The following is a 14,147-nucleotide window of genomic DNA, read 5'->3' as shown; positions in this document are numbered from 1 at the left end:
TAGTTGAGAGAAGCATGGGAGAATGGCAAAGTAGAAGGATCCAGAGGGTCCTAGAAACCTACAAGAAGAACATTATGATAGGCAGATTTGGGCCCAGGGGTCCTGCTCAAACTAAGGCACCAGCCAAGGACAATACAGGTGGTAAACCTTAAACCCTTACCCAGATCTAGCCAATGGGCAGAACATTCTCCACAGTAGAGTGGAGACTGGGATATGACTTTCTCACATACTCTGGTGCCTCATATTTGACCATGTCCCCTGGAGGGGGAGACCTGGTGGCACTCAGAGGAAGGACAGCAAGTTACCAAGAAGAGACTTGATACCCTATGAGCATATACAGGGGGAGGTAATCCCCCTCAGGAACAGTCATAGGGGAGGGGAATAAGGGGAAAATGGGAGGAAGGGAACAATGGGAGGATACAAGGGATGGGATAAGCATTGAGATGTAACAAGAATAAATTAATAAAAAAAAAAAAGAAAAAAAGTTGTCAATTTGTTTGACTATGATGTTCCTCTAAATCTTGCAAATATTGGAGTTATACTTTGATATGAAAAAGAAATACTAAAGTTAAGGCATGTTCAACTAATAAGTCTGAGCACAACTGAACTAGAGTGTGTCCCAAGGCTTAATGCATCATACCTTAACTAGATGCTAAGCGCTCCTTCTGTTCTTAATCCCCCGGGAACCACATAAAGAAATAATGTCTTTAAATAAAACATCTATTTACTTATATTTTTCTTAAAGTAAAATCTCCTACCTATATGTTTAGAGAATATCATCTTTGCTCCTGTGGGTCCAGAAACCAAGACCACAGCTCCAGTAGGCTAAGGGAACAAAGCATCAAAATAGAATATTTTTAAACTTTGTAGACTTGTCTGAGATCTTTCTATTTCCTCTCACTTTGTATGAAAATATCTACTCTATTTTTAAGCCACCACTATGCATTACCAATATCTAATTGATTTGATTTTATACGCTTATAGCTAACAATACAATTGTCTTAGGATAAATTGCTATTCCAATGCTATTGAGCTGTTTTGTATTACATTTAGATGAGACTCTGTATCTTCTAGTTAATACTTCTATGTTGAACTGTAAATATTTTAGCTTCAAATTCTATGAATACAGGAGTTAGAGAGATATGTCAGCAATTAAATGCATTTACTGTACCAGCAGAGAACCCAGGATCAGTTTCCAGTACTTACATGGCAGCTCAGCCTGTAACTCCAATTTCAGAGGTTCCATTGCCTTCTTCTGGCCTCCAATGACCCAGCATGCATGTGGTGCAGATGCAGGCAAAGCACTTATGCTTATAAAACAAAAATAAAAATTAAGAATAAATAAATATTCTGACTTCAAAATATTTTAATATATTTTATTAATTTATTCATATTACATTTCAATTCTTATCCCATCCCTTGTATCCTCCCATTCCTCCCTCCCTCCCATTTTCTCCTTACTCTCCTCTCCTATGACTGTTCCTGAGGGGGACCTCCTCCCCCTGTATATGCTCATAGGGTATCAAGTCTCTTCTTGATAGCCTGCTATCCTTCCTCTGAGTGCCACCAGGCCTCTGACTTCAAAATATTATGCCTGCTGTTTTAAAGTAAAATTCTTGATATCAGACCCACTTAAATATGAGAGTCAGCACAGAACTACCCATAAGTGCATACTTACATATTCTCTTTAATTTTTGTGTTAGTTTGAACTTTTGTTGTTTGTATAAATTATTGCCTGCTTGGAGCCTTTGGCCATCCTGTTTCCACTCATCAGAGCATGCTACTTTGTGATACTTTTCTGTCTCACATCATTGCTCCAATCAAGTCTGACCCTGAAACTTTCCTTGGCTGTCATTTGTAAACCACTTCCTGTCACTCATCTTCCACCCATTCTCCACACTTCTCTTTATAGGCTCAGCCACCGTATAATGCATATATAGTTTTTGTATATATTTTCTGAATCTACTTGACTCTATCTAAGTGTTCCTGATATTATACTATTTCGTACCCAACCAGGTGAAACTTACCAATACAAAATAGCTGATCAGTGAGTATTTGTTCAATGATAGGATTTCAGCAAAATAATTGATAACTTCCTGAATGTAATAACTTTAGCCACCTTCCCACTGGCTTCGTGCAGTCCAGTTTCACTATTTCTATACATAGCCGTGTTTCTTGGTCATTTTGATGCTTATGACAGCACATCTGAAGTTTTAAACTCCTCATATCTAAGAAAATTAAATAGGTAAAACACACAAACGTGTATGTAAATGAAAAGACTGTGAAAATTTAAGCAGCTGGTGTATAAACAACTGGAATCTTGTACAAAGCTGGAATCTAACGATTTCATAGGCAAATTCCCACAAAATATAACATTTCGATAAAAATTTGAAGTTATAAAACTTGTAAAACTGAATAATAAAAGTTAGGCTGCATCCAGAGCTTTCATCCTCAGAGTTGACCCTGTTATACTTCAATGTTCTTAAATTTTTCAGTCTTAAGCCCCAAGGCTGTCCTGTGCAGAGATTCAGAGATTCAAATCATCTCCTGCAGCCACTAATAGGTTTGACAATACAAGGCCTCCAGGAGAAGGACTTCAGTCAGTGGGGGATCTCTTTTGAAAAGGCCCTGAAGCTACAACCTCTACCCCTTAGGGGAAAAGTCTTTAATTAGATGCTTATCCCATCAGTGTTATGTGGTGTGTTATTCAAGTGCCTTCCAAATCCAGAATTACTTTCACTTGAAGGGTCTTCAAGGCTATGACATCATCTATCTATTTCATCTTGTTATTAGAGTGTGAAATTTATGAAGGGCTGTTTGTGTGTTCATGTTTTGTTGTTGTTGTTGTTGTTGTGTGTGCTAACATGACTTCAACTCTAATTCCTTAATTGGCTCATTTGTTCATCTTACATGCAATCAAAGAATATTTATTAAATATAGTGTTAAATAACACATATCTCTATGAAGTATAGATTTTAATTATGAAACCAGCACTAGAATGTAGATGATAACGTGTTTTTCTTTTACTGAAAATAAAATCCCTACATTTTATCCTTAGAGGCACACACAAATGTGTGAAGGTCTACAGGTGTTTGGAACACTATGCTCAGAGATGGTCGAGACAGAGAGGAGACAAAGATAAGGCCATGACGGATGAAAATTAGATAGTGTAGGGAGTAACTGAGAGGAACGTAAAATGATCTTAATATGTTTGTGAAAAATCACTTACAGTGAAAGATCGGAGTAGAAGTCATAAGTCTAACTAAACACGTTTCAGAGTAGTCAAGGAGAATAGGAAAGGCATTTTACACGGGATGTTCAGATTCGTGGAAATAAAATTTACTAAGAGTCAGGATTATATTTTTTATTTACTATCATCTATTTACCTATCATCTTTCTGTGGTCTATCTATCCATCATCTATGTATGTATGTATGTATGTATGTATGTATGTATGTATGTATGTATATATGTATCTATCTATCTATCTATCACCTATCTATGTGTGTGTGTGTGTGTGTGCGTGTGTGTCTGTGTGTGTCTGTTTGCATGCACTTGCAAGCATACACGTGTGAGTTCAGGCTCACATATACCAAGAGAGTTTTGTGCAAGTGTGAGGATGATCTCAGGAGTCTCTTCTTGTTTTTAACTTTCTTGAGTTATGATCTCTCTTGTTCTTGCTGCTGCTTTTCACACTCAAGGTCCCTGTGCTTCTCACTCATCTCCCAGTGTCTGCCCCCCGTCCAGCTAAAGGAATCCCAGGGCTGCAAATGCAGGCCAGTTCATCTACACTTTAAACAATATCATTTTTTACATCTTGTCCACAGTTTCTCCTCACTTCTCCCAGCCCCTCTACTGCCCTCCTCTCTGTACCCTCTTTCCATCCCACATGAACTTCTCCTTCCTCAGAACCAAACATGCCCTCTGGTTGTTATATCAGTCCCTGTGGTCCCCTGAGAACAGGTTAGTTGAGTCTGTGGGCGTGTGTGTGTGTGTGTTTGTGTGTGTGTGTGTGTGTGTGTGTGTGTACCTGACCCCCTCTGTCTCCTAAAATATTTCCTCCTTGTCTTCAGGATTCCCCTATGATGCTTGGCTATGGATTTGCACATTGGTTTGCCTCTCTGATGAGAACTGGGCTAGGCACCAATCTATGAATATAGCAGAATATCATTAACTATGATTTCATTGACTTTTGTTGTTATTGTTGTTGTTTTTTTTTACCAGTAATACTTGTTTCTATCCTATATTTCTGGGCTATCCAGTCTCTGGGTCTTGGCCCTCCAGGCAGTGTCAGGGGTGGGTTCCCTAGTGGCACGGGTCTCAAGCTGGACTAGCCATTTTTCCACTCCCACAATTTACCCTGCTTACAATTTCTCTTGTCTACAACATGTGCTGGGGTAAAGGTGACTTCTACATTATTTTGAACTGGGTTCTATGGACCAAACTTAGGTTATCAGGCTTTTACTGGGGAACTTTTTCTAGTTCAAACATACATTTTAAGGGAGAACTAACAGGATTTTTTGAGAGGCTGAAATATAAAATCTGACAGTAAAAAAAAAAACTCAATATGAGTCTTGGTTTTATGACCTGAGATCATGGTGATTGGTGGTAACATCTACAGAGAAATAGAAAAGCTTGGTTGAGGAAGATTTTTAAAGATATTATTTGGGCATAATGAATTTTGAAAAGCTGAATGGACAGTGTCCATATACAGGAGGAGTTATGGCTAGAGGTAAACACTTGCTGTTTACAAAAGATACGGAAGTAAATGTATTCACTGAAACATATTGATTAATTAAAAAGAGAAAGTCTAAAAAATGTCGTGTATTTATATGTAGGATTAAGGAAATGGGGATTTTTTTCATGGAAAATAACATGTCATTTTATAATTTTAGAATGATCATGTTGAGTGAAAAATGAGAGTATATATTATATATAAATTATAGAGGGAAGCCAGTGCTATGATGCACGTAATATGTCAGGCAAAGAAAATGAAAATGTGGCAAAATAGTATAAAGATGTAGGAGAGAAAAAAATGTAGTGTTTTAATTCATCCAAGACCCAAAATAAACTTTGTGAGCCATTTACCTTGCTTTTGTTATTTATCTATCTACTATCTATCGTCTATCTATCTATCTATCTATCTATCTATCTATCTATCTATCTATCTATGTATTTATCATCTATCTATCTATATGTATGTATCTATCTACCATCTATCTACCTACCTACCTATTTATCTATCATTTACTTATTTATTTTTGATGGATATATTTATTTTATGATTCATCCTCTAATCTTTTCAGGATACCTTTGATCCCTATACAAGAGTTGTTGGTTTTTGTTTTTTTGTTTTTTTGTTTGTTTTTCTGAGACAGGGGTTCTCTGTTATATAAAGCCCTGGTTGTCCTGGACTCCCTTTGAAGACCAGGCTGGCCTCAAACTCACAGAGATCAGCCTGCCCATGCCTCCTGAGTGCTGGGTTTGAATACGTGCACCACCATGCCCAGCTCATAAGTTATTAATATTTTTTAGCATATCTCCTTTTTTTCTTTTTCTTAAAGTTTTAAAATTTTATTTTTATTAATTTATTCATATTACATCTCAATGGTTATCCCATCCTTTGTATCCTCCCATTACTCCCTTCCTCCCATTTTCCCCTTACTCCCCTCCCCTATGACTTTCTCATGTACTCTGGTGCCTCACATTTGACCATGTCCCCTGGATGGGGAGGCCTGGTGGCACTCAGAGGAAGGATAGCAGGCTACCAAGAAGAGACTTGATACCTATGAGCATATAAAGAGGGAGGAAGTCCCCTTCAGTCACAGTTGTTAATGTTTTAAAAGTACAAACTACTTTCTTACCAACTTAATTGAATTTTTGTTTAACCCCAGCAAAGAAGTAAACAACAGATGGAGTCTGGACAACATAAGCTTAGTGGGTACGAATGGCTGCTGCTCCAATAGAGGAGGCCCCACTTACAAACACCTGTAGCGCTAGTTTCAAGGGGTTTGGCACCATCTCCTGGACTCTGAGGGCATCCACATACATGTGTGCATTCACACACACACACACAAACATATAAGTAAAATAATTTTAAAAAGCAGAAAATGACTTTAAAATATTGTCACCCAGTTAATACTTTTGTGGTACTCTTTTCGAGAAAGTACCTTGGTGCTTTGCTTTTGACTTGAGAAATGCCATGAAACCGCGGTTTATTTGTTTAAGATTGTTTTAAAATGTGGCTGTGAAGGAGAGATAGCTTGGTAGGCACAGCTTTGTGTTTACAAGCAGGAGCACCTTCCTTTGAATCTCAGCTCCTACCTAATATAAAAAATTGGGCCTGCCCTTGTACACTCCTAACAGCTTGCTGGGTGGCAGCATTGCATGAGGTTCAATGAAAGACCCTGACTCAAAGGTATAATGCAGAGAGAGTGAGCAGGCATCCTCAGGACTCCCGTTTGTCTTGCCCTTTCTACTCTCTGTCTCTCCGTCTCTCTCTCTTCTCCTCTCATACAAGCCATGTTTTCATTTTATTTTTTATTTGCACTTGCATTTGACTTGGAAAGTGTCACAAAACTATGACTTATTTATTTAACATTGGTTTTAAACATGTGTATGTGAAGGAGAGATAGCTTGGTATTTATTTTCAAGCAAGAGAATTTTTATGTGCTACCATTATAGGCCAACTTGAAAAAAAAATAGTTTAACCAGCAGAATGCCTTGTTACTCAAAATAATAACAGTTAAAAACAAAGGAAATACCCTTGCCAAATATTTATTATATTTTAATCAGTGGACTAGTTTCATTATGTAAATAACCTGCATTTTTTTCAAAAAGCATTTTGGATTCAGTAGTGTTTCCATCTCATGGATTAAGAAGTTTATATACTGATAAATTTGAGGAACATTTTCAAGTGGGCAGAGGATTCAAAAGTTATGAATTAGGTAATGCCCAGAATCTAAATAAAGTCTTTCACAACATGAGAGCTTTTTTATCTAATATATTCTGAAAGTGCTGGCAATCTCAACTGTAGGAGATAAACTGTCAAGAGCCACATGAACTCTCTTCCGCCCAGTGAGCAATAGGGACTCTGGATCTAAACCCAGGATGGAAATCCAGGTTCATCCCCTACTGGAGATCTTTTTATGTCTTAATGACTCTGTTTCACCAGTTACAGAATGAACTGAAAACTTTTTATAGTCTGTTTAGAATGTTAGAGAAATAAATACATTTAAATGCAACAGTAATTAGTATTCTTGATATAGAGTGGATTAAATGTATGCTTTTTTTTAATAGTAATTTACTGCCAGGATTAATAGTAGTTCCCAAAAGATCCTGTTAGCCTCACAAAAATAAAAAAGGAGGTATCAAACAACTTCAAAATAGTAAAAATGTCTCTATGTATGTAAGCATTGATTTATTTTATTTTATATTTTCTGTGTGTGTGAGAAATACAGTAAATTAGGTCTTAGGGATTATAACACAAATGATAATTATAATTGTATGATTGTGTATATTTTTTTCATTAATGCTGTATAATTAATTTCTATAGTTGTTTTGCGGTATGCTTGAGTCTTAAAACATAGCGTGATGTGGTTTTGTTTACAAGACTGTTCTGTGTTGGAGGCTTTTTTTCTTACTTTAATCCTTTGCATTAGAATTAACTGGCTTTTGTGCTACATTACTTTCAGTGCCTTGTGGGGGAATCTTAACTAAGCGCAAAGGGACTATTTTGTCTCCTGGATACCCTGAGCCTTATGACAACAATTTGAATTGTGTTTGGAAGATCACAGTGCCAGAGGGAGCTGGCATTCAAGTAAGGATATTAACTTATTTATTATTTTTTTTAATTTTATTTTTGGAATTAATATTTTCAGAAACGACAAAATGCGTATTATTAAAGTTTAACAAATAGCTTGGATCGACAAAGCTAAGTTTTATAGAAACGTATTTTACCTGAAAGAAAAATGAAGCTAAATTCATTTTCAATGAGACAATAATAAAAAACAAAACAAAAACAACTGCTGCACACAGCAGATTTATAAGAAGTTCAAGGGATGTGTATATCAGACATCCAGGAGGGCCATCTTTGGATAAAATTGAATAAGATAAGGCAGGGTTAGGGTAAAAAACGAATTAGCCACAGACACACTTCCAATAACTCAATCCAAGTTAACCAGCAGCCACAGCCCTAAAGATAACTGCGTTCCATTTTCATAGGGGCGGTGAATCTTTAGTAGCTTGCGGCTTGGGCTGTTGCCTCCAGAGCCACTCCCTCCTCAGCACTGGGTCCTAGAGTGTCTCTGTCTTGTACAGGTCTCATGCAGGTGACTCCAGCTGTGCTGAGTTCACACATGCAGTGGCTCCATTGTATGGAGAAGATGGCATTTCACCAGGCTCTTCCCTTGCCTCTGGCTTCTCCGTTCTTTTTACCCCCGTTTTTAAGATGTTCTCTGAGTTTTGTGGGTGGGGTGAAATAGATGTCCCGTCTGTGCCTGAACACTCCTTCTCATTCCTAGTCACTAATTCTTAGCTCTGACCAGATGAGAAGTCTCTGTATGAATCACGGGAAAAACAAGTTTCCTGGAACCCAGCTGAGAGCACCAGGAACATGTGGGTATAAAGATAACTATTTAGAAAGCAATTTGACAACACGAGTAATTAGTAAAACAGCAAGATTAGGTTGCAACTAGGGCCTAAGACCTCCACACCCTGGAGCTTTTGACGAGTTTCATAGCGGCAGGCATGAATACCCTCCCAGAGGGAGACCTGCAATCCTCCCGGGATGGGGTTGATAACCTAGTAACTGCCATGGCAATACTGCCAACAGTGGGCACATCGTTTCAGTCAGGTTTGTATTGTAGCACGCAGCATACAGCGCTGAATAAGAATAGTGATGATTTTTCTGCATCCGGGACCCTGCGTGGCATGGTTCCAGTACTATGAAAACAACCCAGGAGGAAGGTAGCTAGTTTGAGATTGATGTCTCTATGTTCTATAAGGCAAAGTGTCTGGTGTTTTCTGATACAGGGTTGTTATCATCTAGTTCTGTGATTAATCAGGCACATTGGCAATGATATTTCCTGTTTGGAGGGGTCTTGGAAGTGGCCCTCAATGACTAGTAACTCACATGGGCGGGGGCTCCCGTATCTGGTGCTAAAATTTTGGTTTGATAACTCATGAGTTCTGGAAGCAGTATTGTTCTCATATGCAGGACACCTCTGATCTCACAGATATTCATACCTACATATACAATTAGCTAACAAAGAAGTGAGTTTTCATAAAGCCTTTTAGTACCTTCTCAGCTTTCGTTAGCCCGCCCACTCATTCCATCCTCTCTCCCATTCCTACTTAAACCTACAGCCTGCAGTAAATCTCCTTTCCCTTCGTTTATTATGGTATCATGTGTATTCTACTATACCCACACCTCCTTTAAGGACTCTTTACTTTCTTCCTCCCTCTCATGATCTCTCTCTGGATTTCACCAAAATACACATTTTGAAAAAAAAAAAATAGATTCAACAAACACTTCCGGATTGTTCACCACTCAGGTTGTACTCCGAAATGAGAATCACATAAGACTTTTATTAACTCATTTATTCATAAGGCTATGAATGATGTCCTTGATTATTTATGTTATCAGTTTATTTATTTTTATCCGATCATAAAAGGATAACCTTAAAAAAGTGTATTTTCTCTACTATCATGTCCTATTTTTGGTACTCTGCAGTGTGGCTCTAGTACCTAGTGCTCTAATCAGGTTATTGTGCATGAGCCCTGGATAATTAATTAAATCCTTTGCATTGTTCATCTGTGCATGGAGACAAAACAATTTAACATCAGGGATTCTCCAGTCACTGTCAACACCCTCATTCCCTCCTTAGTTTCTACATCAATATTTCTATGGATTTTAGTATCTTGCCTACATCCAAATCTCTTGTTTCTACATTTAACTTTGTATCTTCTGTAGTGTCAACCTATCGTTCAAATGCTAGCGCTCTTAAGAGTCTGGGGCCAGTTTACGTCAAGTTATATCATCCTATTTTATTTGCAGATTCTTTACTTCTGTATCCTTAGTAATGGTTAGGAGCTGAAGATGACTGGAATAGAAACAGATTACAAAAATAAAACAAACAGAAAAATAGCAACAGTGACAACATAAAGACAAAAGCTCCTCTTTCGAACGATGGACAGGATTAATGATAGTGTTTGGACCAACACTGTGAGCCCACATCTCTAACCCCAGCTTTATCTCTAAAGTAGCCGCTGGATGTTTTCAGCTAAATTCATTGCTAAGCTATCCAATGGTAATTTTATAATCTTTTTTTTAATCAAAATGGCTTCTCCATCCTTCACTCTCTTTCTATCATGCCCCCCGTCTGTTTTCTCTATCGCTCTCTACATCAGGTTGTGTCCAACCCCATTCAGCTGGCAAGCCAAACATCTTGATTTTTCTTCTAATATTTTGTTTAACAAACAAAATATTTAACAAACTGTAAAGACTGAATTTCAAAAGTCTCTATTTCTTTCCATTTGTATTTCTATGACAAAAGATCAAGTGGCTTTCATCCTTGTTCCACATATATTCTCTTCAGTCTGTTCTTGACCAAATGAATAACAACCAAGCAACCACTTCAGAATATTAAAACCCTAGCTTATCACTTTCTTACTCACAGCATTTCCTCATCCTTTTAAGCCCTCAACAGCAGTTGTTCCTCTTCACTCAGTTTTCCCTTATTGAAGTTTGTTGTGTTCACAGCATCCATCTCTGGAACAGCGTGGAATCCGGTTTCCTGTGGACACTGTAAATATTATTTCCTCTGTCTTTGACAGTATCCAGTATCTCTCCTTGTTTGCCTTAACTTGACTGTCATGTCTGCATGAAATAGATTTCTGTGATAAGCATATTAATTGGATTTAAAAAGGTTGAATTTTCTCGTATATGTTTTTATTATAACACCAATCAGATTTTCTTATTATCGGCTAATTATCTGTAAGCTCCTGACGGCGGTGGCCAGCATCATTCTGGCAGCTACTGCAGGGCCTGGCACTACAAACCCAGCCAATATTTTTAGAAAAATCAATGGACACCTCCTCAAGCAGTACATTTGGGACTATTTTGGAGAGATAGTAGTGCATAATAATCTAATAAAATAACTACAGAAAAACAGTTATGTGTCACTCACCTTAGGCAAACACCCTCAAAATTGTACATGTCAATGCCAACTCAAAATCCTAACTTAGAATGTAATTTATTTAATGATTGCACTCACAAAACAGAAATTGAGTTGAGCAGAGTATTTAGAAATCTCGTGGCATGAAATGTATAATGGGATCCAAAATATGCTGTAGGATTCTTTATCTCATTGAAAAATAATTCCCCATATGAACGCTATTATTGGATATAACTTTAAATCAAGATAAGCTATGATAATCACATACTTAGTGTATCTCTTAGGTATAAATATACTATTTATTCTTCTATAATGAACAAGTTTAATAAACATTTCATTTGGGAGTATGGAACTAAACATGTATGCACTTACAATCTATATGAATATTTGATAAATCAGATTTGTGTTGAAATAAATTATCCTTTGGTTGAAAAACTTAGAAAAGATTTGGGTATAGACAATATTTTATTGTTGTGAATTCTTTGGGAAAACATCAATGGGAAAGTCATTTTGTCATGTTGATATAATGTGGTACGTTTGTGAGGAACAATAGGTTCATTTGTTTCCCTCTTCCTTTTATGAGTGTCCCAGAGATAGCCCCCAGGGGCCTGTATTTAACCAGAGAGGGAGTATTTATGAAACTAGGGGGGAATACTGATTACATAATGATTATCATCATGAATTTCCTATCTTTATAAGATTGCAGAATAAAGTGATATTTGATTTTTTTTTCCTAATAAATCACTGCTTTTAATGTTTACAGACATACTGGATATCTAAGTTAGTGTTTCAGTTGCTGTGATGAAATATGACTAAAAGGAAGTCAGGATAGGAGCTCAAACACAGCAGAAACAGAGTCAAGAGCTGATGCAGAGACTACGGGGGGTGATGCTTCCTGGCTTCCTCAACATGGCTTGTTTGGTTTGCTTTCCTACAGAACCCAGGACCACAAGCCCAGGGATGGCACCACTCACAGTTGGCTGGGTCCTACGCCATCAATCGCTAACTAAGGAAATGCCCTACAGGCTTGCCTACATTTGGATTTTTATGGAGGCATTTTCTTGATTGGGGTTCTAATGCCTCAGATGACTGTAGCTGGTGTCAAGTTGACATAAAACTATCTGTCCCAGGCCATCATGAAGCTAGCCTGCTGCCACGGTGGCTCGTTTTATCCAATACAATCTTCTCCCAAGGCTGAATACATGCCCTAGTCTTTTGTTGTCTCTTATTTGACTTTCTGCCTTTGTAGACTCTAAGTCATTAACTTGCATAGTATAAGAGGTTTCAGAACACTGACTGCTAGTTTTCTCTGACAATTTCATGCTTCTATACCCGCTATGGTTTTATTATATAAAGCTATATTTTTCTGGAATCCTCATGGCAAATGGTATCAGATGTTTGTGAATATCATAAGAAATAACCATAAACTGAATAGCTATTTAACAATTAAAATATTATCTTCTCAAAAGAACTAGAAGTTAGTATTCCAAATCTTTCTTCAGTATACAAATATAAAACTACTAATAGGTCCTCTGTTAAAACTACCAATAGGTCCTCTGTTATTCCAGATCTCTAGGGAATTCTCCTTCTGCTGTTTCCATCATTGAATGGCAACATATATTTCTTGGCTTCTGGACACTTTAGTCTGAATCTTGCCTCTGTGGATACACTGCTTTCTCATCTGCCTAAATGTTTTCAATAGGTTTTTTTTTTCATATATCAAGGTTTTCTTTTTAGTCCAGTCCAAAAGACGCACCAAAACACACACACACACACACACACACACGGCAGTATTTATAATCTCCAGGTATTAGAATCTGTTGTTTCTGGGGTGAACTTACAAATACAGGATTGAACAAATGTTCTTCCTTTTTTACGTGTAGTAGGCATACCTAGAGATGCTTATATTTTGTTCTGCTTCTAAGCTGAGCATAACTCAAGGGAAAACAGAAATTGTTCTTGAATATTTTGTCCAGTCTCTTGTTTATGTAGCATGGATCCAGTGAAATTCCCCATGTCAACTTGGGACACCAGAGTTTTTGGTACCTCTTCTATAGCCTTTTTAGTTCATCTGTACAGTGCTTCACTTTTCCACTCTCTGCCCAATTCCGTTCTGCATTTAAAGTAAAGTCTTGATAATGCTCCCTCTCCCACTTCCCAGTCTTCTGGTGGAAACTGAAAGCATAATTATACATTCAAGTGCATAATTATTTTGCTAGTGTTTAGCATTTAATCTCTCTCCTCACCTTTCTCAGCTAAGATTCTGCATTTTCAATTTATGCTAGGCACTCAGCTTTAGATGCACACCATATAGCTTAATTTTTAGAGATTATCTGAATTAGACAACTTCTTTACCAATAACTTTTGCGAGTAGTTTGAAGCACAGAGATTGACAGCATTTCTAGGAGTTTAAACCTGTGTAAATATAGGTTACCAGGAAGCTTCAAACCCTTCACCTTGTGTCAGTGTTCTATTGTGCCTCTAACAGGGCATTCACATTTCCTTTTACGTAAATCCTCTCTCCACTGCGGCTAAATTGGATTACTGATAGTTCACTAAGTCCAGCTCATGGTTTGACTCATCCACTGTTTCACACACTTAATAATTTCCTTCCTTTGGAAGCTTCTCATTACCTTGAGCGCAGATCAAAAGTCAACTGCTGCATGAATCTTTACAAGGTATTTTTAGCACAGTACAATATTTTCTTACTCTGAGCAGAAGAGATGAAAAATTCAGACAAGAATCAGGGAATGAATTATTGTTTAAGAAAGTAGTGGTTGGGGCTTTGGTTCTTGTTTTCCTGGAACAGTGCATTAGATCAGGTGCCAGTCATGCAGGCAGGATATCGCCTGCCATGTGGCACTCACCCCTGGAGCAGCAGTGCCAGCATCCCCTTGAACAAGAGAATAGCGGAGGGCTGTTTTGCAGAAAAGAACTGTTTAATGAGTGGAATTGTCATAATTCTATAGCA

The 14,147-nt window shown here is 37.5% G+C and overlaps 1 protein-coding gene across 5 annotated transcripts in view; it reads left to right on the top strand.

The window, feature by feature from the left end:
• CSMD3 (CUB and Sushi multiple domains 3) overlaps positions 1-14,147 on the top strand; it is a 1,109,294-nt gene that overhangs the window by 942,079 nt on the left and 153,068 nt on the right. For all 5 annotated transcript variants that reach the window (XM_084749143.1, XM_084749142.1, XM_084749141.1 and 2 more), the window contains one exon: positions 7,694-7,818. In XM_084749143.1, coding sequence (XP_084605269.1) covers positions 7,694-7,818 — 125 coding nt within the window. The remainder of the gene's footprint in view (positions 1-7,693; positions 7,819-14,147) is intronic.

Source organism: Acomys minous (assembly GCF_964271855.1).
Source record: "Acomys minous genome assembly, chromosome: 12".
In the NCBI taxonomy this organism is placed as follows: domain Eukaryota; kingdom Metazoa; phylum Chordata; class Mammalia; order Rodentia; family Muridae; genus Acomys; species Acomys minous.
Note: the sequence above shows the minus strand (reverse complement) of the source record. Positions and strands in the feature narration are given on the sequence as shown.